Source organism: Scardinius erythrophthalmus, assembly GCF_964197995.2.
Source record: "Scardinius erythrophthalmus genome assembly, chromosome: 3".
Lineage (NCBI taxonomy): Eukaryota > Metazoa > Chordata > Actinopteri > Cypriniformes > Leuciscidae > Scardinius > Scardinius erythrophthalmus.
The window spans coordinates 54,655,353-54,680,211 of NC_138223.1; the positions used below are offsets into that span (position 1 = coordinate 54,655,353).

The 24,859-nt window shown below is 39.2% G+C and overlaps 1 protein-coding gene across 1 annotated transcript in view; it reads left to right on the forward strand.

Moving 5' to 3' along the window:
• The window catches only part of LOC308687496 (adhesion G protein-coupled receptor E3-like), a 29,146-nt gene extending 5,485 nt beyond the window's left edge, over window positions 1-23,661 (forward strand). Inside the window, exons 4-14 of the mRNA XM_081360070.1 lie at window positions 1,029-1,100; window positions 1,313-1,505; window positions 7,350-7,469; window positions 7,595-7,776; window positions 7,883-8,044; window positions 8,120-8,326; window positions 8,404-8,636; window positions 8,720-8,786; window positions 10,104-10,195; window positions 20,440-20,590; window positions 23,056-23,661. Of these exons, the coding sequence (XP_081216196.1) occupies window positions 1,029-1,100; window positions 1,313-1,505; window positions 7,350-7,469; window positions 7,595-7,776; window positions 7,883-8,044; window positions 8,120-8,326; window positions 8,404-8,636; window positions 8,720-8,786; window positions 10,104-10,195; window positions 20,440-20,590; window positions 23,056-23,196 (1,620 nt within the window). The 3' untranslated portion in view covers window positions 23,197-23,661. The remainder of the gene's footprint in view (window positions 1-1,028; window positions 1,101-1,312; window positions 1,506-7,349; window positions 7,470-7,594; window positions 7,777-7,882; window positions 8,045-8,119; window positions 8,327-8,403; window positions 8,637-8,719; window positions 8,787-10,103; window positions 10,196-20,439; window positions 20,591-23,055) is intronic.
• Window positions 23,662-24,859: the final 1,198 nt, after the last annotated feature.

A 24,859-nucleotide genomic window follows, 5' to 3' on the forward strand; every position in this document is an offset into this window, starting at 1 on the left:
TGATGTTTCACTTTTTTCAGTGTTTTTTTTTTTTTTTTTTTTTTTTACATATTAATTAACTTAAACAAGTGACATGAATGAATTAATGAATGAATAATTCAAGACAAGTAAAATTCTGATTTCATGATCAATATACCTGCGTACAACTGCTGCTGTGTCTGCCAGTGTTTGAGTCATGCGCATAACCTCGCGTGCAGACAATTTGTGCGCAAAGTCACGGTAATGTTAAGCCATGATACAAAAATTTTATTTGATCAATGATTTATCCTTTCAATTTAATGATATTCAGAACAGAAAAAAAAAATATATATATATATAAACAAGCCAAAACTAAATAATTTAAAGCGAAAGTGAAAGTAAGCGATTCGCGATGTATTTGGATGGTAAACTATTCTTTATTATAGGCTTTTTTGTACTTCACTCTCGTTCCAATATCGACAGAAAAAATTATCCTTTTCACACGCAAAAATGTGCTTGGAAACATCACAGTGGAGCGGTGCTTACTGTGAACGGTATGAATTGTACTACTGACTATTTAAACAGAGCAGTGTAAGTTTTATACGTTAGGTTGACTATTTTATTATTATATATTTATTACGGTTATAATGAATAGGCTGCGATGTCAAGATTGCAATGCTGGAATATGTTTACAGTTTGTTTTCAGAAGTTTCAAAGAGTTAGTAAAAGAGTAAAGGAAAAGTTAAAACTTTTTTAACTACGCGTGGTGGGAGGGGGCCCCCAAATCAAATTCTGTTTAGGGCCCCCAAAAGGCTCGGGCCGGCACTGGTTTGGATACAAACACTGTCCACTGTAGCGAGCAAAATACTGAAAAGCACCTTTAGAAAAGTATTTTCATTTCCACCAGTAGGTGGCGACAAATGTTTAAAAAAATATATGTCATTGAATCATTTGTTAAAGAAATTTGTTAAAAAACAGTGTCTGTGTCTCATTTCAGAGGCACTCAGCATACCCGGTTAAAGTCATCACTCACACATCGTCCAATTCTGTCTTTTCAATTTTGATTTCAGAGTCAGACTGAAAAGCTTCAAAATCTTCTAGAGCAGATCGAGAACATTACAGATCAAGAGCTTTCTTTGACTGTAAGTCTTCAAGTAATAATAATCAAATCAAATGTAATTGTCAGTTACATGAATGACATCGCAGGTCTGATTATTTTATATATATATATATATAAAATAATCAAATCAAATGTAATTGTCAGTTACATGATTGACATCGCAGGTCTGATTAATTGGCTTTCTTAATATTTACATTTACAGTATTTTTTCTTTCTTTCTGATCAATAAATTAGACTCCAGTGACCGATGTTTTGAATATGGTCCTCAACACTTCAGGAGAGATTTCAGAGTCTTCATCATCAGTCAGCCCAGCTGAACTAGCCTTCAACGGAAACCATGTGTTAAAAACCAACGAGAAACTCCTCTCTACATTGGTGAAGCCGACAGACACAAATGCCAGTGTCAGTTTTACTCTTGCTGCTGTTGGTGAGTGGAGAAACTGTTATTATTGATGATGAAACTGAGCTTATATATGATATAGTTTATATAGAAAACACCTGCTTCAGCCACAGTCTTAGGGTCTTTTTACAAGACACCGTTTTCAACTAAAAACGTACAACTTTTTATACGTTTGGCCGTTCGTTTCCACGACAACAAAGAGTCAGGTTGGGTGCCTGAAAATGCAAAGTTTTGTAAACTCAAAGGAAACACTTCTGAATTTTAAGCGTATCGTTGTCGTGTAAACGTAGGGGAGACCGGGGACAGTTGCAACACTTTTTGCATTTCTCTCAGTTACTCAGAGACTATTGGGACTAGATCAAGCAAATTTGTATATATTAAACTCTATACCATTTAAAGAGGATTATATATGACATAACGTTCACAGTATTTATTTGAATGGAAGAAGCCAGATGTTGCAACTGACCCCAAACCAGGGGACAGTTGCAACACAACCATGGGATGGTTGCAACATGTTAAAAAAAAACTTAAATTTCACTAATTAACTTTAGCTTTTTGTCTCAATGAGCATATAGAATTCTGAAAATATGAACTGTTTTAGGCCTATAGTATTATTTATTTCTATAATAATATTATTGTAACCTATTATTTATTTATTTAGTGATATTTATCAAATAACAGTTATTGAGTTTTGTTTGTTTATGTGTAGAACATAGGCCTACATATATTCAGTGTGCAGGTGTTACAGATGCTATTCAATCTCTCCATATTTCAGTGCCAGACAGGAAGAATTGAACAATTTGCAATGCAACAAACTTTTATTAAACATGCAATTTATAACTTGTTGCAACTGTCCCCAAACCTATCAGCCATGACAAACTGACTTTGACACATGCTAACTACGTCACTTAGAAGTCAACAAAACAATAATTCAAACTAAGTAAGTTGAAATGTTATTTTCATACCTCCAAAACAGCAGCAGATGTTGAATATGTCTACTTTCTTCTTGTTGGGGGGAGGGTCTAACTGTGCATGTGTAGTATGAGTGTCATCAATCTAGCTTGTTTCTGATTGGAGAAAAATGACATGTTGCAACCATCCCCTGTTGCAACACTCCCCGGTCTCCCCTACCCTAAGATGAATCAACTAAAGATAAAAGAAGACATTACATCTCTAAAGATCTCAGCAGAAGAGGATTCAACAACTCCACAAACAACATTAGAGTCTGGCGCATGCTCTGCTGCGACAACACAGTTTCCTTACGCGTCTCGTCCGAGCTCCACGGCTTGTCTAAGTTCTGTCTAAAGTTTGTCTTGTCTCGTCTTGTGTCCCCGATCTGTTGATTATGGCAAAAACTCTTACATTATTGATTGTGCTGGTGTTTACAAGACAACTGTTTATCTGCGACGGCCTTACAGTGCAACCGGTGATAGATGGAGAGTTACTCACCTACAGCCGAGAAGACCTGCTATTATTACGGGACTCTCCTCCAAGTAACATCAAGCCCGTGGCGGCCGTACCCCCGGAGCTCCGACCCAGGAAAAGGGGCAAACGGGGAGGATCCGAAGCAGGATAAGAAGACGTCCCTTCAAACCACCTCTTCCCTCCATCATCCTGGCAAATGTCCGGTCCCTCCGCAACAAAATGGACATGCTACATGCCCGATGCCGTCTGGAAAGAGCCTTCAGAGACATCTGCATCATCGCCTTGACCGAAACCTGGCTGGACGAGGCGATCTCTGACAACGAGGTAGCCCTGGACGGCTTCACCATCATAAGGTCGGACAGAACGGCTCAATCAGGGAAGACGCGAGGGGGAGGTGTCTGTTTTTACATCAACGACAGATGGTGTACTAATATCAAAATCCATCAAAAGATATGTACACCCAATCTGGAGATGTTGACTGTATCACTGCGCCCCCACTATCTCCCCCGTGAATTCCCCACTGTTGTGTCTAGCTGTGTTTATATCCCCCCAAACGTTAACACCAAGACAGCATCTGAGCTGGTGGCTGAAGAGGCTAACTCGATGCTTGCTAAGTACCCGGGGGCTCCGGTGCTTATCATGGGGGATTATAACAGCTGCAGACTAGAATCTGTTTTGCCATCATTCCACCAGTATGTTGACACCCCCACCAGAAGGGATAACATCTTGGATTTATGTTATGGTAACATTATCGATGCGTACCGCACACGCTCTTACCCTCCACTCGGACTTGCAGATCACAATATGATCTGTTTACTTCCGGTATACAAACAGGAACTCAAAACACACAAGCCAGAGACATACAGCGCCCCTACATGGACGGAGGATGCCATTGCGCAACTCCAAGGCTCCCTGGCATGCACTGACTGGGACATTTTTGATGGGGAATTAGATGACAGAGTCTCCATCATCTCAGATTACATCAACTTCTGTATTCAGACCACTATACCAGTTAAGAAAATAAAAAAATATCCTAACTCTAAACCATGGATTACACATCAGCTAAGAAAAAGCCTGAAGGAAAAACACAGAGCCTTCAAGCTCAAGGACTGGACAGCACTTAATACAGCAAACAGAGCAGTAAAAAATGAGGTTTTTAAAGCCAAACAACAATACAAGAATAAACTGGAACAAAAATTCAGCTCCATGAACACCAGACAAGCCTTTCAGATGACCAAAACACTGACAGGAAATGCACCCAGACCCAGCTCACCAATCTCACCAGAGCAAGGACATAAGCTGAACATCTTTTTTAACCGGTTCGACTCAGTTTACTACTCAGAGGAATGTCGCAGTCAGCTGGATGTACTCCCCCTGCTGGACCCAAATGACCCAGCCCCCTTCTCAAAGGAGGATGTCAGGCGGCAACTGAGTAGATGCAAGCCAGGCAAGGCCCCAGGGCCTGATGGGATCCCAGCAAGGGTGCTTAAGACCTGTGCTACTGAACTCTCTGCAATAATCCACCCACTCTTCTGTGAAGTCTACCATCAATGCAAAATCCCCACCCTCTGGAAAACAGCTACAATAATTCCAGTACCTAAAAAAAACACGTCCTAAAGAACTCAATGACTTCCGCCCCATTGCTCTTACACCCATCCTGATGCACAGCAAAATCCCCCAGTGTTAAATTAACACTGAGAGTGTTAAATTAACACTGAGAGTGTGGATTATATAAACTCTGAGCAGAGTGTTAAATGAACACTGAAGCAGTGTTAAAGTTAATGAGCTAATTAAGTGATTAATTTAGTGATGATTGAACATTACTGAAGACACCTGATGTTAACAAGCAGAATCACTGAAGGAGAAAATCACACATTGTAAGTTACCATTATGGAGAATAGTGTTTGCTTTAGTTGGGCTCTTGACCCTTGTATGTTTACTTTAGATTTTGCTTGTCTGCTGTTGTTGATTTATAACAGTCAGATGAACAAAGATCTAATGTGATCTGATGGTGTTGGTTATGTTTAGACATAATCATGTTGTGATCTGAAAAATGAAACTTATTGAGGTAATTTGGTTTAACTTGATAAGTACAGCAGCTCTGTGACTCCACAGCATATGATTATCAGCTTTTTAATATAATCCAAAATAATTAATAAACGTTGGTCTGATCAAAAGACTTTTAAATTAATTTATTTAGAAACACAGACATCAATAATCAGCCTGTGAATCTCAACAATGGTAACAATAACTTTTCCTCTGGCTGCCACCAATCACAACTCATTAATGGCTCCCATCATGCATTGCGGTATGAATAAATTATGATCTGAATTGTCTTAGTAATTTCCTTTTCCTAATTGTATATTCTTATTGTCACCATTGTTGAGATGCATAGACTGAATCTTGATGTCTGTGTGTGCCTAAAAGAAATATTTTCTTTAAAAAAAAAAATAAAGAAATCCTTCGTACTATATCTAAAATTCTAGATATGCAGAATCACAGTTATGCTGAAATCAACAACATAAATCTAAGTCAGAAATAAGGGTCTCAATGAGTTCAGTGAAGCTAATCAAGTTCAAATGATGATTGTCATAACATAACCATCAGATAATTTTTTTTTCTTTGTTCATCTGGCTGCTATAACTCACTAACAGCAGCCAAACAAAGTCTAAAGTAACCATATAAGGGTCAAGAGCCCAACTAAAGCAAACACTATTCGCCATAATGGTAACTTACAATGTGTGATTTTCTCCTTCAGTGATTCTGTTTGTTAACATCAGGTGTCTTCAATAATGCTCAATCATCTCTCAATTAATCACTTAATTAGCTCATTAACTTTAACACTGCTTCAGTGTTCATTTAACACTGCTTAGAGTTTATATAATTCACACTTTTCAGTGTTAATTTAACACTGGGGATTTTGCTGTGTGAAGTGTCTGGAGTATCTGCTGCTACAATCCATCCTGCCACATGTCCGTCCACATCTGGATCCCCTCCAATTTGCTTACAAGGCCAAGAGAGGCACTGAGGACGCTGTAGCATGCCTGTTGCACCTCGTCCTACAACACCTGGATTCTCCAGGCACGACTGTCAGGATTCTGTTTGCAGATTTCAGCTCTGCATTCAACACCATTCAGAGACATCTACTGATCCAGAAACTGCTCCACCTCAATGTCCCCTCCCGCCTGATCCATCTACTCCACAACTTCCTCACCAACAGACAACAGGCTGTACGGGTAAGCACAACCACCACAACTATACTGACTTCCAACACAGGAGCCCCGCAGGGCTGTGTTTTAAGCCCCTTTCTTTACACCCTTTACACAAACGACTGTACCAGTCCCTCACCCAACACCATATTCCTCAAGTATGCCGATGACACTGCAATCCTTGGACTCCTCACAGACACACATTCAACCCAAGAATATCTTAATACAGTCTCCCATTTCACGCAGTGGTGTGGAAATAACTATCTCAAACTCAACATCGGCAAAACAAAAGAAATGTTTTTTGGATCGGCACAATCCCACCACCCCATTATCATTAACAACGAAACAGTAGGGACAGTAGATCACTTCAAATATCTTGGACTCACAATTGACAATAACCTCACCTTTGAACACCACAAAACAGACATACAGAAAAAAGGAATCCAAAGACTGTCAGCGGTGCGTAAACTAAAAGGACTTCATGTTGCCCCCCATCTACTCCTACTACTGTATATTAGCATTGCTCAACCCATCCTACTATACTGTTCCACCTGTTTTTTCAACATGCTTACTGTAAAAAAACGTAACAAACTTACCAAGATAACCAATACTGCCTCCAAAATAATAGGTCTGCCCACTCCAAATCTACAAGAACTAAACACCAAAGCCATCACACGTATCGCTCATGTAATATCCCTGGACATTACTCACCCACTCAACCGCTACTTCTCACTCCTACCCTCTGGCAGGAGGTTCAGAAGCATAAGATGCAATAAAACCCGCTTCAGCAGAAGCCTAATCCCCTCAGCTATCCAAACACTCAATAAGACAAAGCCACACAGATAGATAAATTGTTTTGCAGTGAAATAATGTATGGTTTTTTTTCCCATAGATGTATGTGTCAAATGTTTACTGTGTATGAAAATATGTATGTCTATATGTGCCGTGAGTATGTACAATGAAAAGCGTTTCTGGAAATGTGAAAAAGAATTTCCCTAAAGGGACAATAAAATATATACTATACTATACTATACTATTACCAGCTTGACTTAAGATAACTCTGGGGATTTTGCTATGTACAAAGTTAACTGATTAGTTCAAACTAGTAATTAGATGAAATAGTTATTTTATTTTAGTCTTTTTATTGTTTTGGGTTAGGTTAGGGTTAGGGTTAGGTTGAATCAACTTTAATAAAAACAAAAAAACAAAACATAACTGCTTATTTGACTTCAATCAGAGGTTGAAGTCTTCATGGTTGGACCCAGTGTCACCTTAGATAAAATCCCTCGGCTTGTCACGACAAATTGTTCTGTGGACATCGATCTCATTGGGATCGCCAAGAACAACAATGAAACAAGTATGTGAGATGTGTTTTAATACAACATTTTTAATAAAACATTTTTAGAAGATATATCACTAAACCACATTTAACTAAAGGTTTTCATTTGTTAAATACAAGTTTCTTCTGTTTCTGTCACACAGGATCAGCTGCTGTGGCTTTCATGAGTTATAACACAATGGAGAATCTACTGAAGCCAGACTTCTTCAACACATCAACTGACACGATTAAAACCATGATGTCCACTGTGATCTCAGTTACTCTTCTCAAAACCACCAACACTAAACTCACCAAACCAGTCAACTTCACCTTCAAACACATCAGCGTGAGAGACTGGAATGTTTTTTTTTCCAACCTGAGAACTGATGAACATCTGAAAACATCTATTCAGTGTTATACTATTTTCTGCATGTTCTTTCTTCTTTTTGCAGGAGTTTGAGCCCGGCAGTTCTCTGTCCTGTGTGTACTGGAATATCAGTGAGTGGATTGTAGATGGTTGTTCTGTTTTAAAGACCAACAGAAGCTACACTGTGTGTTCCTGTGTTCATCTGTCCACATTCGCTGTCATCATGCAAACCAACCGCCCATCAGAGGTACGAGAACATTTATAGTGAGCATTGAAGAACAGCACAGATTTGGCACTCATGTACTCTGACATGTTTCCTCAGAGCGACTCAGAGCTGAACGTGTTGAATTTAGTGTGTGTGATCGTGGGGCTGGTGTTCTTCAGTTTGGCCCTGTTGACCTTTGCCCTTTGTCAGTGGAGTCCTGGAGTGAATAATGTGGCTCGAATCAACCTCTGCGTGAGTCTTCTGTTGGCTCACCTTCTGTTCCTGCTCACACAACAGTTCCTGAGCCTCATACGCCGTCATCAGGTGAGAATGATGAAGGAGCCCTACAGCTCAGCACAGTCTCACTGAGAATCATCATAACCGTCTCTCATGATCTCCAGGTGTTGTGTGCCGTGATATCAGGTGTGCTGCACTTCCTCTTTCTCTCCGGCTTTGTGTGGATGTTCATTGAAGCTGTGCTGCTCTTCATCTGTGTGAAGAACCTATCCCAGATCAGCTCCAAAAGGAGGGGGGTGCTTAGCAGTAGATTCCTGTGTGTGATTGGATATACGGTTGCTCTGGTTGTGGTGGCTGTGTCTGCTGGGGTGAATCCTAAAGGCTACGGAAGTGAAAAGTGAGTTTAGTTTGAGCGACTCAGAGATCAACACCTTCATCCTTCATGTTTGTTCATTTAATTATTTTTCTTCCTCTAAACAGGTGCTGGATTAAAATGGATAAAGGCTTTATCTGGAGTTTTCAGGGACCTGTTTGCGTCATACTAGCAGTAAGCACATTTCTCATCATGACTTTGTATTAAAGGTCCCATGACATGCTATTTTTTGTAGGCTTTAATATAGGCCTTAGTGGTCCCTAGTACTGTATCTGAAATCTCTTTTCAAAAATTCAGTCTCAGTGCAGAATTATAGCCACTATAAGCCAGTCCCAGAATGAGCTTCCTTCAGACAGGCCGTTTCGGTGTCTGTAGCTTTAAATACTAATAAGGAGGAGAAAGGCGGCGCAAGGTGGAGGGTGGGTGTGGCCTTGACCATCTGCGGCAATGGTAGACCATGCATGTTTACATTGGATATATTGCAATGGCACGGAGACACGCAGTCGTTCAAGCATTTCAGTTTGACCCAGAATCTGATCCGGATGGAGAAGCAACGGATGAAGAAGTTGCAACTCAGCGGCTCCAGCAGGACATTTCCGAATGGTTAGTTTAAAATATTATGTCTGGATACGGTACTTTATTCGGATGGTTTACAGTTATTATCATGTAGCTAACGCTAACCTACTGTTGCCTTTTCATGAGAGATCTGTAACATCTGTAATTTATCTTATTACAATTACATCATCAAGCTCTGCGATCTTGAAATGCGGATATCGCACGCGCCGTATAACCAACAGGAAAACGGTTATCCAAATAACAAAGAAGTGTACAACACTCGCGTTACAGTGTGTGTATTCACACACATAAACTGCATAGCTGCATAGCTAATGTGACAGCCACATTCTACTTGTAACAGTCTAGGCAAACATAAACAGTAAAGCAACACACTTATATATCATTAGTTGACTTACTGTTCCGAGGTGTGTAGCTGAGCCAAAGAGAGTGATCCAGACTTTAGTTTCAGACGTTCAGCAAGCCCAGCTCTGTATTGACCCTTTCGTGTTCATTTGGACATCCAATTATTGAGCAATTGTTATGCTTCGCTCGCTCAAAAGCCATGATATCTCTCGTGGACAAACTAAAATCGCGCGCGCGCGTTCCTACTTCCTTCCTAGCTCATTTTCTCATGGGCGAGAAATATTCTCTGGGCGGGCAAAGCAGAGACAGGGGAGGTAACATTCCTCCTTATAACGTCACAAGGAGGAGATTCAAGATCAGCGCGATTGAGCTTCCATTTTCTCAAAGGCAGAGAAAGATAACAAAAGCTCGATTTACACCGATTGAAATTTCTAGAAACTTGGGGACCATATACAGGCTAGGGGAACTCATATTAATGTTAAAAAACCTCAGAAAGTGAAAATTTCATGTCATGGGACCTTTAAAAGGAAAAGTGATTAAAGATTAATGACTGTTGTTTCTCTTACTGTGCAGTTAAACATGATTCTCTTCATCTACATCATCATCAGTCTGACCTCCACCTTGAAAAATCTGAACGCTGAAGTTTCACATATGAAACGAACCAAGTAACAAACAATATGATTTGAACATTCCATGAAATGTGTATATATATGTTGTTATATGCTGCATATTTCTAGACACCTTTAACCTTATTTTGATTATTCTCAGGTTAGGTACACTGAAAAAAGTGAAACATTGCAAAACATATATTTTGCAATTCATTCAAAATATATATTTACATTGGTCCAATGGAAAATTGTGATTCCCTTTCGAAAGGGAACTCTACACTACGTCAGAATGACGCTATGGGGAACGCCTCAGGCGTGACAGGTGTCTGAAATCAAATATCAACTCACGTCAATCATGTTGACCGGCGACAGCCCGTGAATCGTCAGCTTGATTGATTAACGCGCGACCTGGATGTATAAAGGGGAGCCTTGCACACATGACAACATCTTTTCGTCTTCAGGGACTGTTTTGTCTGTTTTCAGAATATCGCAAGTGAAGCGCGGGAGGCTCTCGAGAGAGCCTCTTGTGCAAACTGTGAGCGTTTTTTAAAGATGCTCCGCTCTCGTCGGACCCTTTTCTCGAGGGAGGAGGGTTCAGCATCTGAGCCCTGTGGCGATCTGTGAAACAATACTGTTTGGGTACGAGGCGTTCACAGTCAGTTCCTGAGGGTGCTGGCAGTGTTCATTAAGAAATATCTCGGCGAGCGTGAGAAAGGAAAATCCGTGCGCTGTCGGATGTTTCAACCTCGCACCTGTTGACTTTCTTCTTGAGGGATGAAAGCTATATATATTTTAACGGCTCGTTTCTCACGCTTGCCGAGGCAGTGTGTAGATTACGAGAACGTATGAATAAGTATTAAAACAGTATTGTCTGGTGGTTATGGCTGTGAACAAAAAGAGCAGGTGTAATTCTGGTGTTTTTGTAAAATGTGAAATTAACATATTTCTGTTTCTTTTCAGACTACGTCTCCTGTTTTAGAGTCTGGGGCAAAATGGTTTGGGTAAGAAAGTAAATCTAGAGATTTTTTCGATGGTCAGGTAGAAGGTCTTAACAGGCCTCCTTGACCAGACAGTCCCCATTTTGCAACCGGACAGCGCTTGGAATGTGGTTATCAGGTTATAGGCCTCACTAGGCCTTTCTGAATATAGCTTCCACATACTATGGTTGAATGAGCTCCCACATACTGTGGCTATCAGGTCATAGGCCTCACTAGGCCTTCCTGAGTATGAGCTCTCACATACTGTGGTTTAATATGAGCTCCCACATACTGTGTTCACCAGGTGCTGCGGTTGCCAGGTTACAGGCCTCACCAGGCCTTCCTGGTTATGACATTAATTTAGCATTGACAAGTTCTCATAGCTTATTATAAGCTAGATTTTAACAGTATGTGTAGTAGGCTTCCTCTCCATATGAGGGTCGTATTGCTGAGGCCTCCATATACTTATTGAGCCTAGGCGGGCTAGTTATTGCCAATATATGTGCTAGGCTTCCTCTCCCTGTGGGAGTTGTACTGCTGAGGCCTCCATATACATACTGCATGTTTCAGGCTTCCTCTACTTTCAGAGTCATCCTGCAGAGGCCTTCGTGCAAATAGCTAGCTAGCTATTGTCCGTATATGTTGTAGGCTTCCTCTCCATATGAGAGTCGTACTGCTGAGGCTTCCATATACATATTGCATGTTTCAGGCTTCCTCTACTTTCAGAGTCATCCTGCAGAGGCCTTCATGCAAATAGCAAGCTAGTTTTGTGTTAGTATATGTAGTAGGCTTCCTCTCCATATGAGGGTCGTATTGTTGAGGCCTCCATATACTTATTGTATTGCTGATATATGTGCTAGGCTTCCTCTCCATATGAGAGTCGTACTGCTGAGGCCTCCATATACATACTACATGTTTCAGGCCTCTACTTTCAGAGTCATCCTGCAGAGGCCTTCCTGCAAATAGCAAGCTAGCTTTTGTCAGTATATGTTGTAGGCTTCCTCTCCATATGAGAGTCGTACTGCTGAGGCCTCCATATACATACTGCATGTTTCAGGCTTCCTCTGCTTTCAGAGTCATCCTGCTGAGGCCTTCATGCAAATAGCAAGCTAGCTTTTGTCAGTATATGTTGTTGGCTTCCTCTCTATATGAGAGTCGTACTGCTGAGGCCTCCATATACATACTGCATGTTTCAGGCTTCCTCTGCTTTCAGAGTCATCCTGCAGAGGCCTTCATGCAAATAGCAAGCTAGTTTTGTGTTAGTATATGTAGTAGGCTTCCTCTCTATATGAGGGTCGTATTGTTGAGGCCTCCATATACTTATTGTATGAGGCCTCCATATACATACTGCATGTGTCAGGCTTCCTCTGATTTCAGAGTCATCCTGCAGAGGCCTTCATGCAAATAGCTAGCTAGCTTTTGTCAGTATACGTTGTAGGCTTCCTCTCCATATGTGAGTCGTACTGCTGAGGCCTCCATATACATATTGCATGTTTCAGGCTTCCTCTACTTTCAGAGTCATCCTGCAGAGGCCTTCATGCAAGTAGCAAGCTAGTGTTGTGTTAGTGTATGTAGTAGGCTTCCTCTCCATATGAGGGTCGTATTGTTGTGAGCTTCCACATACTGTGGGCTTTCTAAGAATGAGCTCCCACTTACTGTGGTCGCCAGGTTACAGGCCTCGTCAGGCCTTCTTGGATTCAGAATGGCTAAGTACATGCACTTTCTTTCATGTACTTTTTATAATCCATATTTATGGTAAGGGTTGTGCGCCGTACGCTTAATTCCCTTTCTTACATGGCCCAGACTTCGGTTCTAGGGCCTTTCTGAAAGTAAGCACAGGTTGTGGTCCCCAAGTTACAGGCCTCACCGGCCTTCCTGATATGAGCTCCCACATGCTGTGGTCGCCAGGTTAGAGGCCTCACCGGCCTTCCTGATATGAGCTCCCACATGCTGTGGTCGCCAGGTTAGAGGCCTCACCGGCCTTCCTGAAGGTAAGCTCCCACATATTGTGGTTGAATACAAGCTCCTCCATGTTGTGGTCACCAGGTTAGAGGTCCTACCAGGCCTTCCTGGAGGTAAGCTCCCTTTAGGCCCTCACAGGCCTCCTCAGTGTTTTGAAACACAAACACTGGGTAGATCCATGGATTGAGTAGAGAAACTCCCCTCGCTGGCAAGGGTTGTAAAGCACTATGCTGAGTCATACTCTCCAGGATGTCCCGTCTCTGAGATCCGGGCTGAGTGGTTCACTGCCTGCTTCGCAGTCCCTCGGGTTGGATGCCTTCCTAAGGCAAGTGTCCAGAGGCTCTGTCTTCGGACAGACAGGAAGTGGCCAGACTGTAGTGTCTTATGTAGTGACACCAGGTCAGGCCTGCCTGGTGGCATTTCAGGTGGCACGTTCCCCTGAATAGTGACTGGCTGGGGTTCCCTCGGGTCCCCTAGCCACATTCCCTAGAAGGGGACCCTTTCTAGTTTTTGAATTGTGGTCCTAGGCCTTTGAGCTGGCCCAGGTAGACCTTCCTTTAAATCTGTGGAGGTTTTTCTGTGGTATCCTTTAGCTTGGGCTATGACCGTAGGGAATGCTGTCACTGACAGCCCAGTGTGACCTGAGGGCATGCACTCCCCTTAGCATGGTGGCGTTGGTATATCGTTCCCCATAGCGTCATTCTGACGTAGTGTAGAGTTCCCTTTCGAAAGGGAACGTCTCAGGTTACGACTGTAACCTATGTTCCCTGAGAACAGGGAACGAGACACTACGTCTTCCTGCCATGCCTCGGGGCCTGCCTGCAACAGTCCCTTCAGACGATAGGATGTTGTCATGTGTGCAAGGCTCCCCTTTATACATCCAGGTCGCGCGTTAATCAATCAAGCTGACGATTCACGGGCTGTCGCCGGTCAACATGATTGACGTGAGTTGATATTTGATTTCAGACACCTGTCACGCCTGAGGCGTTCCCCATAGCGTCATTCTGACGTAGTGTCTCGTTCCCTGTTCTCAGGGAACATAGGTTACAGTCGTAACCTGAGACGTTTTCAGTTTATACCTTCTGTTTTCACTTTGCCTCAAAGTAAGTGTTACGCCCTCTATCACTGAAAAAAATGATACTTTGGATTAACTTAAAACAATTAGTGTAATTTGTTACAGCTATTTTTTTTTTTCTCAAATTGTATTTATGATTTAGTTAAAACCATAAATTTTGATTTAATGTCAAACCAAAATTTACATTTTTTCCAACTCAACGTTTACCTTAACCCAAAGTACACAGCAAAAACTCCAGTGTTAAATTAACACTCAAGAGTGTTAAAGTTAATGAGATAATTAAGTGATTAATTGAGTGATAATTGAGCATTACCTGGTGTTAACTAGAGAATCACTGAAGTAGAAAATCACAAATTGTAAGTTACCATTATGGTGATCAGTGTTTGCTTTAGTTGGGCTCTTGGTCCTTATATGTTTACTTTAGATTTTGTTTGGCTGCTGTTATTGAGTTATAACTGACAGATGAACAAAGAATAAAAGTGATCTGATGGTGTTGGTTATATTTTGACAATCATCATTTGAACTTAATCACTGAACTCATTAAGACCCTTATTTCTGACGTAGATTTATGTTGTTGATTACAGAATAACTGTGATTCTGCATAAATATCCAGAATTTTAGATATAATACAAAGGATTTCTTAAAAGTTGTTTTGGAAAACAAACAAAAAAAATATTTTTTTTCAGGCACTCACAGACATCAAGATTCAGTCTATGCATCTCAACAATGGTGACGAGCAGAATATTCAATTAGGAAAAGTAAATTACATAGACAATTCAGATCATAATTTATTCATACCGCAATGCATGATGGGAGCCATTAATGAGTTGTGATTGGTGGCAGCCACTGCAACATGCTTTATTATTGTCACCATTGTTGAGAATCACAGGCTGATTATTGATGTCTGTGTTTCTATATAAATTTATTTGAAAGTCTTTTGATCAGAACAATGTTTATTAAATATTTTGGATTATCAGATCATCAGATCACATTGTCTCTTTGTGCATCCGACTGTTATAAATTAATAACAGCAGACAAGCAAAATTTAAAGTGAACATATAAAGCAAATACTGATCACCATAATGGTGACTTACAATTTGTGATTTTCTCCTTCAGTGATTCTGCTTGTTAACATCAGGTGTCAAGTCAAGTCAAGTCAAGTATATTTGTATAGCGCTTTTCACAATACAGATTGTATCAAAGCAGTATTAAATCAAAATAGCACAACAAGGTTTGTTTCTAGTGGAAAAAAATGTCCACGTTTGGTAAGGCTGATCAATAGTATTATTGATTGATTAAATTAAATTAAATTTCCCCAACTGAGCAAGCCAAAGGTACGGAAGAGGATTAGGGCCAGGCAATAATAAAAAAAATAAAACCATCTCGAGATTAAAGTCATTATAATGCGAGATTAAACTCGTTAAATTTCGAGAAAAAAAGTCGAAATACAATCTTGAGAATAAACTCATTAAATATTGAGAATAAAGTCGTTGTGTTTCGAGAAAAAACTCGTTAAATTTCGAGAAAAAAGTCGAAATACAATCTTGAGAATAAACTCATTAAATTTCGAGAATAAAGTCGTTGTGTTTCGAGAAAAAACTCGTTAAATTTCGAGAAAAAAGTCGAAGTAATTGTGAGAATAAACTCGTTAAATGTCGAGAATAAAGTCGTTGTGTTTCGAGAAAAAAAGTCGAAATGAAATGTAACGTTAGAGAATAACGCATTTGATCAGTGTTCATTGCATAACCTGATAGAGGACATGGCAGAGTTAGATCACTTAGACAATCTATATTTTTGACTTTCTTTCAGTAACAAAGAATAGAACATTAGGTCTAGGTCGGCTAGGTGTTTTTAGAAGAAAAAATCAGTCCAATTTGCGCGATGTACTCGCTTTTGTCCAACATGAAATTCATGGAGGTTTCATGGTTTCCCAGGATACCATAAGACGCATTATTAAACTTGTTGATCCTCAAGGTGTGGAATTTCGACGAAGGAGACGCTTGAGAAGACGCCACTTTCGCTGGCCCAAATACATTCTGGCATATGGACAGCCATGATAAATTAAAACCGTACGGCATTGCCATTAATGGCTGTATAGATGGTTACAGTCGTTACATTCTGTGGATGGAGGCGTACACAACCAACAACGATTAATAATGTGTCTTATGGTATCCTGGGAAACCACGAAACCTCGATGAGGTTGATATCGAGGCTATGCAATGAACACTGATCGAATGCGTTATTCTGTACATTTCATTTCGACTTTTTTTCTCGAAACACAACGACTTTATTCTCGAAATTTAATGAGTTTATTCTCAAGATTGTATTTCGACTTTTTTTCTCGAAATTTAACGAGTTTTTTCTCGCAACACAACGACTTTATTCTCGATATTTAATGAGTTTATTCTCGAGATTGTTTTTCGACTTTTTTTCTCGAAATTTAACGAGTTTTTTCTCGCAACACAACGACTTTATTCTCGATATTTAATGAGTTTATTCTCAAGATTGTATTTCGACTTTTTTTCTCGAAATTTAACGAGTTTAATCTCGCATTATAATGACTTTAATCTCGAGATGGTTTTATTTTTTTATTATTGCCTGGCCCTAATCCTCTTCCGTACAAAGGCAACAGTGGCAAGGAACCGAAAAACTCCATCAAGTGACCTAATGGAGAAAAAAAAAAAAACCTTGGGAGAACCCAGGCTCGGTCGGGGGCCAGTTCTCCTCTGGCATTTATGAACTAGAGACCGGATTTAACTGTAAGATTAAAAATATCATAAGAATGCCTGACTGAAGAGATGCGTCTTTAATCTAGTTTTAAACTGGGAAAGCGAGTCTGAGCGACGAACAGTATCAGGAAGACTATTCCAGAGTTTTGGAGCTAAATGTGAAAATGCTCTCCCTCATTTGGTGGATCTGGATATCCTAGGTATGACCAAAAGCCTCGAATTAAGTGATCTTAAAGAGCGCGATGGATTATAGGGCGATAGAAGATCCGTTAAATAAACTGGAGCTAAGCCGTTTATAAGTAGCAATACCTTATAATTAATACGGAACTTTATAGGTAACCAATGTAGTGATGATAAAATCTGTGTTATATGATCATATTTTCTTGATCTAGTAAGAACTCTAGCGGCTGCATTTGGACTAACTGTAGCTTGTTTATTGAGGATGCAGGACAACCAGCTAATAAAGCATTACAGTAATCTAGTCTCGAGGTCATGAATGCATGAACTAACTTTTCTGCATTAGAAACAGATAGCATATTATGTGTCTTCAATAATGCTCAATCATCACTAAATTAATCACTTAATTATCTAATTAACTTTAACACTCTTGAGTGTTAATTTAACACTGGAGTTTTTGCTGTGTACTTTGGGTTAACCCTCTGGGGTCTGAGGGGTTTTTGGGGTCCTTGAGATGTTCTGACATGCCCTGACATTTGTGCTTTTTTCAGTTGCTTATAAACATATTAATGGCAAAGGTGTAAATTCACTCTATTTAGCACAAACAGGGCTACCATAATATATGAACAACTTGCATGTACATGTTTGTATTTTTGATAGAATAATGTTTATGCATGGTTTTTTCAAAAACAAAAAACTAAAGTTTCTGAAATAAGGCCATAAAACACATTCTAAATATATGTAAATAAGACTTTTGACAAATGGATGACGTTGCCTAGAATTTTTTCTTCAAAATTATGTGAAAATCATCCTGCCTAATCATTCACATAACACAATACATTGATTTAAATCTTGTAAAACACTTTTTGTTTGGAAAGGCCATATGCGGGTGGGCGTGATTCACACCTGTGGAGTCAATGGGGCCCGCATAATGAGGCTGCATACGTAATGAGCCTTTCATTCAGGTGTGTGAATGAGCCACAAAAATGCAAGGACAATATATAACTGGTTTGTTGGTTTTTTCCACAAATTTTGCTTGCAAATTGTACAATATCCAAGGTAAACATTTCTAGTAATTGTGCAATTAATTGTTCTCATACTGTATTTTCAGATTTGGAATATATTCTCTTCCCAAATGTGTCACTAATAAAGCATAATAAAATTATTAAAAGAGAAGGCTTATAATGACCTTTTAAGATTTTGTTTACATCTATCCTTATATATATATATTTTTTTTTTTATATACAATTAAGGTTATACAATTACAACACCATTTAAAATTGTAACAATATTTCCAGTGTAATCTTTCTTTGTATTCGCGATTCATATTAAAACAGTATTTTTGCCAGCTGTAGTAGCTCCACAACAGCGCGCATCTGTGCGTTCATTCATTCAAACGCGATTCATATTATTTAAACAGTATTTTTGCCAGCTGTAGTAGCTCCACAACAGCGCGCATCTGTGCGTTCATTCATTCAAACGCGATTCATATTATTTAAACAGTATTTTTGCCAGCTGTAGTAGCTCCACAACAGCACGCATCTGTGCGTTCATTCATTCATAGAAACGCGATTCATATTTAAACAGTATTTTTGCCAGCTGTAGTAGCTCCACAACAGCACGCATCTGTGCGTTCATTCATTCAGATTAGAACAAAGCAAACAGAACTGACCTAATTCCTCAGCGGGATCCGTTTGCTCCTCGAAATGATACTTCCAGAACTTCTGAGCTAAATTTTTGCAGGATTATTATCAAGATAGTATTATTCCTCACAGCATCGTAAAGTACATAAGTCTGAAAGTGAACTCGCGGTGTGTGTTATCCAGCTGATGTGGGCGTTTCACAGGTTTGTTTGGATCGCCTCACATTTGCGTTTGAATAGCGCGCGCTCTCCGTGGGCGGAGCACATTAAAACTTAATTAGCTGAGATGAGAACGACTGACATCTCTCTCTTTGCATACATATTACATAAACTGTGAATATTTGTTTTTCATAAAAATTACTTCATTTAAAAGAAGAAAATTCAAGCTTCATGCCTGTGTGACTGTATGCCTGTTTGACTGAGTATTCGCTGAGTTACAGTTCATTTTCGGACGCGTTTCAGAATTGACTTCACTGACGGAGAGTAGGCAGAACTCGCATCATGTTTATTTTTCTTTATTTGGCAAAAAGCACAACACTTTGTTTTTATTATGAGCATACACAAAAAAAATACACACTAAACAGGATCGATTGATGTATAACACAAGCATATAAGATAAAAATTATTTTTTTTTTTTATTTTTTTTTTGCACTCATACGGAAAAAAACGAGCCTATCGCGCCGGCGCGACAGCCGACCTCAGGGGGTTAAGGTAAACGTTGAGTTGGAAAAAAAATTAATTTTGGTTTGACATTATATCAAAATGTATGGTTTTAACTAAATCATAAATACAATTTGAGAAAATCTAAAAATAATTAGCTGTAACAAATTACATAAATTTTTTTTAAGTTAATCCAAAGTATCATTTTTTTCAGTATAAAGTCAAATGTGTCCTAAATCATAAGCATCTGAATTTTCATACTCCCAATCCACAGGTCAGAAGACTTCTTCATGGTCTGTTCAGCTCACTTTTTTAGAAATCAAAGACTTTTGGCAGGCGAGAGTAGCAAAAGAGTTTCTTAGTTTCAATGAAATATAGTTTTAGTATCTACAGGTTAATTAGTTTACATTTAAAGTACTAATATATAAAAAAACAAGACAAAACAACATCAAGAGTAAATCGTTTACAAGCGTTGTAACACCGGAGAGGCCATTAAGAATCAGCGTCTGCCTTCATCTTCTCCTTTCAGCCTTTTATAGACCATCTGATTTCTTGAGGTCGCCATCTTTGGAAATCCCCTCATAAATTATCAGTCTCTTACAGACAATTTATCCAAGTCTTGAGGTGTCATGAGTTCTGGAAATTCATTTCAGACCTGTCTTTGTAAAGCCTTTCACCTCTTAGTCTTCCTTCTTCAGACTTTTCTTCTTTGTTGCATTCTGCGCTTCGTCCGCAACACATCCGACGGTAATGCTTGCATTTATCTTCTTTCTTTAGCAAAGCTCTTTCTAATACATGTTTTGTTCCTCTCTATGCTTTTTAATTAATGCTTAAAACATTAAGTGTGGTAGGCCTATGTTTTTCTTTATAAACCACTTTCTCAAAAAACATTTTACAATAACAATTGTTTTTCTTCATAAACCACTTTCTTAATAAATACGTTTCAAGTGTGGTTGATTGATATACAGAAGCGTTCTACAAAAAGTTCGACAAAAAGTCATACTTATAACAGAACAATTGCAGATTTTCCACAACAATATAATCAGTAATATATATTAACTCTCCATCTTTCTCTGCAGGAATATGACATTTAAAACACTGGCTCAGTTTGTGGTTCTTGGTTGCTCCTGGATTCTGGGTTTCTGGAAGGAGCTGGAGATCCCCTTCCTGATCTTGAACTCCCAGCAGGGAACCTTCATCTTCCTGGTCTATTGTGTCTTCAATAATCAGGTCAGACATCAGTACAGACAGTCTACCAGAAAATCATCTCTCACCTACTTTATATTAAAGGGTTAGTTCCCAAAAATGAAAATTAGCCCATGATTTACTCAACCTCAAGTCATCCTAGGTGTATTTGACATTCTTCTTTCAGACGAATACAATCAGAGATATATTTAAAAATGTTCTGGCTCTTCCAAGCTTTATAATGGCAGTGAATGGCCGTTTCTGTTAATAATCCATCCATGATAAAAGTGCTCCACACGGCTCTGGGGGGTTAACTGTACGTACACACCGCCGCCGTCTTGAGCTGCAAAGAAACTCTGGCCGCCCTGTCAAGGACGCTTGTCAAAAAGTACGGGGAAGCTTGTTGATGCTTTGGCCGCTCTGACGTAGCAGCAATCTATGTTCGATCATGGGAGGAGAGAAGTGTCACACCATGAAATGTAAAGAGAAAAAACAAGCAATACATTGACGCGCTCGTGTTGTTTGAAGATGGTGAAGGTGAGTGCGCGCGTGCTGCCGGGGCTCTCTCTCTCTCTCTGCTCGTTCTTATATATGACCTGTCAAACGCGCCCTGTTAAACTGACAGGACTTAAAAACACAGGCAAACTTTCACTCTATGATGGTTAAACTGTGCAATTAAGAGCCGGGGAGCAGCTGGCCTGTACGGTTAATGAATCACGGATCAATTACGATAGCCTACCTATTCTTGACATCGCACATCCTGACTATCGTGGATTCGTATATCGCAATATCGATGCTTAAACGATACATAGTGCAGCCCTACTGGTAAGACAGAGACAAATTTGAGTTTCTATCAGTACTAGTTAAAAATATTATAAATCATCAACTATCCCAGCTATTTTATCCCATGCCTTGTTCTTTTGTAACTGGTCCCTATAAGCAAACAACGTCATATCATAAATGATAGGAAACCCAGCAACGGCGATGATCAGCTTCTCCAATTTCTTGGAACTAATGTTTTGGTAGGAACGAAAGTTTACATCGAATGTTTCTCCGGAATCAGCCAGCGAGAAGGACGTCTATATTTTGATTGGTTGCTGGCGTTTTGCCGCTGCTTGCCGCTGAACCGTGTCATAGCTCATTACCATAAAGTTGAGCTACTTTAAACTTTCTGATTGACGCTCTGGTCGCTCAAAAATCGATGCCGATGGATTTGACGCTCCTTGCAGCTGAGAGAAGCCAGCTTCCATTGAAAATGAATGACTTCCGGTAACTTTGGAAGCTCAAGTCGGCGACGGTGTGTACATACAGTAATAAAGGCCTTCTGAAGTGAAGCAATGTGTTTGTGTGAGAGAAATATATCGACTAAAACAACTAGCTTCCGGCAGACGGCCGTACGCAAGTCGACTTGCACCAAAAGTAATGGCCATTCACTGCCATTATAAAGCTTGGAAGAGCCAGGATTTTTTTTTATATAACTCTGATTGTATTCGTCTGAAAGAAGAATGTCATATACACCTAGGATGACTTAAGGGCGAGTAAATCATGGGCTAATTTTCATTTTGGGGTGAACTAACCCTTTAACCCCTTAGAACCGGCTGTGTCGTCACCGACACATACCAGCAATCTGTTTTCATTTGACCGTAACTCTTCAACCGTTTGCACTATCAAAACCATTCAAATTGTGCCTGACAGTAGACAACATACGCTTTTCAGCAATATACGTCTTGTTATGGTAATGTCTGCAAATGACAGCAGTGTGGGAAGGAAGGATTTGAACAGAGAGATACGAAGTGTGGTAGGTTAGAGTGTTTTGGATTGTATAAAATAATAAAAGAAATGAACAAATACATGGCGAAAGAAGTGTTAGACAGCAGAAGAGGGGATTGGGATGATTTTTAATGAAACTTGGGATGGCCGTTACTCTTTCACGTATCTAAGCATGTAGTGAGTGCATGTGTATGTGTGCATGCCTATGAATGCGTGCATTTGTATGTATGCGTGTATGAAAAAAAAGTGTCCTAAATGAAAACTGTGCCACCCAATGTCACAAAAAAAGACTTGTATATATGTATTATAGATCATTTTTCAACTTTAAAGTGTTAGTTTCTTTCGTTCATGATTTTTTCTGGGTTTTTTTTTTTTTTTTTTTTAATAAAAATTACATTTATTCTCGTACAATTTTTATTTTTGTCTATTTAAATTCTATTTACAAACTCACCACACACAATTAATGGTCAATAACTGTAATATGTTGAAAGCTAATCTTCTTCTGAAAAAGATGACACCTTGCACATTAAGATAGCACATTGTTTTAGAATTGTACAGACAGAAAAATCTAAATATGTGAAAAACACCTATTTTAGCTTCAGGTTCTAAAGGGTAAAGTTCATTTTTAATTTCTCATTTTCTAAAATTAAATTCTTGAATAATAACCTGGACATGTTCTTTTTTTTTTTTTTTTTTTTTTACCAGAGTTTCAAACTATTTCTCTTCTCATTCTTGTCCAGGTCAGGCAGCAGTACATGAAGTTCTTCAGACGTCCATCAAGAAACAGTGAAGACACAAGCATCCATATTCAGCAAAGGAAGTGCCATTCTTATACAAGTCATTCTGTCGTGACCGTCTCAGATACAAATTTCACTAGTTAACATGCTATATATTTACAGCGGTCAATACACTTATGTGAATCTATACATTTCTTTAAGTGCAACATTTCTTTGGTAGAGGAACTACCATGATTTTTAGAGGCTTGTATACTGGGTTACACTTTTAATATGCTAAAAAAAAAAAGTAAGATAAAGCAATTGTTTTTCAGCTTAAAGTGTGTTATTAAAGCAGTGTGATATCTGTAACATTTCAAATCTTATTTTCTTTTAAACAATCTATTCAAAACTCAAAACATATTCATAACTCATAATCTCACAATCCAAAAAGATTCCACAGAAGTATCCCACAGAATTTGTGAATAAACAAATTTAGTTTCACAATTAAAAACAATAACATAAATTACCTGTAATAAAACAGAAAAAGGTTCCATATGATTTTGCATAAGAAATGACCCACAATATCAGTAGTTTGAATCATTTATTTTAAATAAATCTAGTATTTGTTACAAATTTGTCCTCTATCTGACTTTGAGCTTTTGAGTTTCTCACCATATAACTTCTGCATCAAGTGTTTATTTACATACTTAGAAGAGAGAGGATCCAAGCATCACTTTGAGCCACCACTATATTGGAAATGACTTTTAGTGGCATCAGCAGAACCGTATTAGTCCGTATTAGCAGAAAAAATACAGGCTGCTTTCACAGAAAGACTTCCCTGAGGTGTCCAAAGGATCAGGCTGCTGATAAGAAACTATATTATTGTAGCCCCGCAACATCACAACATGCTCTACTGTCCATCTTTGGAATAAGTAAACTTAGATGTGTTAGATGTGTGTAGTTGACAACAAAACACTGGCCAAGAGTTCGCAGCTGGAGACTTTCTGCTGGATTTGACCCAAAGTAAACTAAAATAGGGGGAACTAAAAATTTAGGAAGCGAAAAATGCACATGACAAACACATAAACCAGTCTAGTCCAGCAATGTTTTTGGTTCAGATAGTCTCTCATTGGCAGTACATTACAGAATAACAGTTCGACAATTTCAGCAGCCCCTCATGTTCATCCTTTAAATACTATGAAACCAAAAATTCACAATTGAAATGTCTCCAGCATTGCAGTATACACGGCTCAAGAAGCCGGCAAAACATTTGCAATAGTGTCCTTGGCACTCTGGCTTAATCTTTCGGGAAACTGAAATGTTGATTGCTAGTTGATTGTACTGAAATGTGTGTTGGCAGTGCCTGTACACAACCATCATATAATGATAAAAATCCATCCAGTCTTTTTAGCCAAACGATCAGCTGCTTCATTACCCTCTATTTCAACGTGAGATGGGACCCACATAAAACACACTGTAATACTAAGATTTTGTCATCTATATAGATTTCATAAATCAAGTCAGGCCTACAAACAGATTTGCAATTTGCAATACTTATTAATGATGCCATTGAGTCTGAACAGATGATATATTGATTAGGCCCAACCTCCTCTATCCATGTGAGTGCTAGTAAAATAGCTAAAAGTTCCACAGTGTAAACTGCTAAATGATCTGAAGTTCTTTTTAGTATTGACTTCTGTAAATGTGGTATATATACTGCTGCTCCCGTCTTTCCTGTATTTGGGTCTTTTGAGCCGTCTGTAAATATTTGAATACTAGTATTATACTTGAGACCTAGATATTGTTTTACCAGATCGTTCATCCTGCC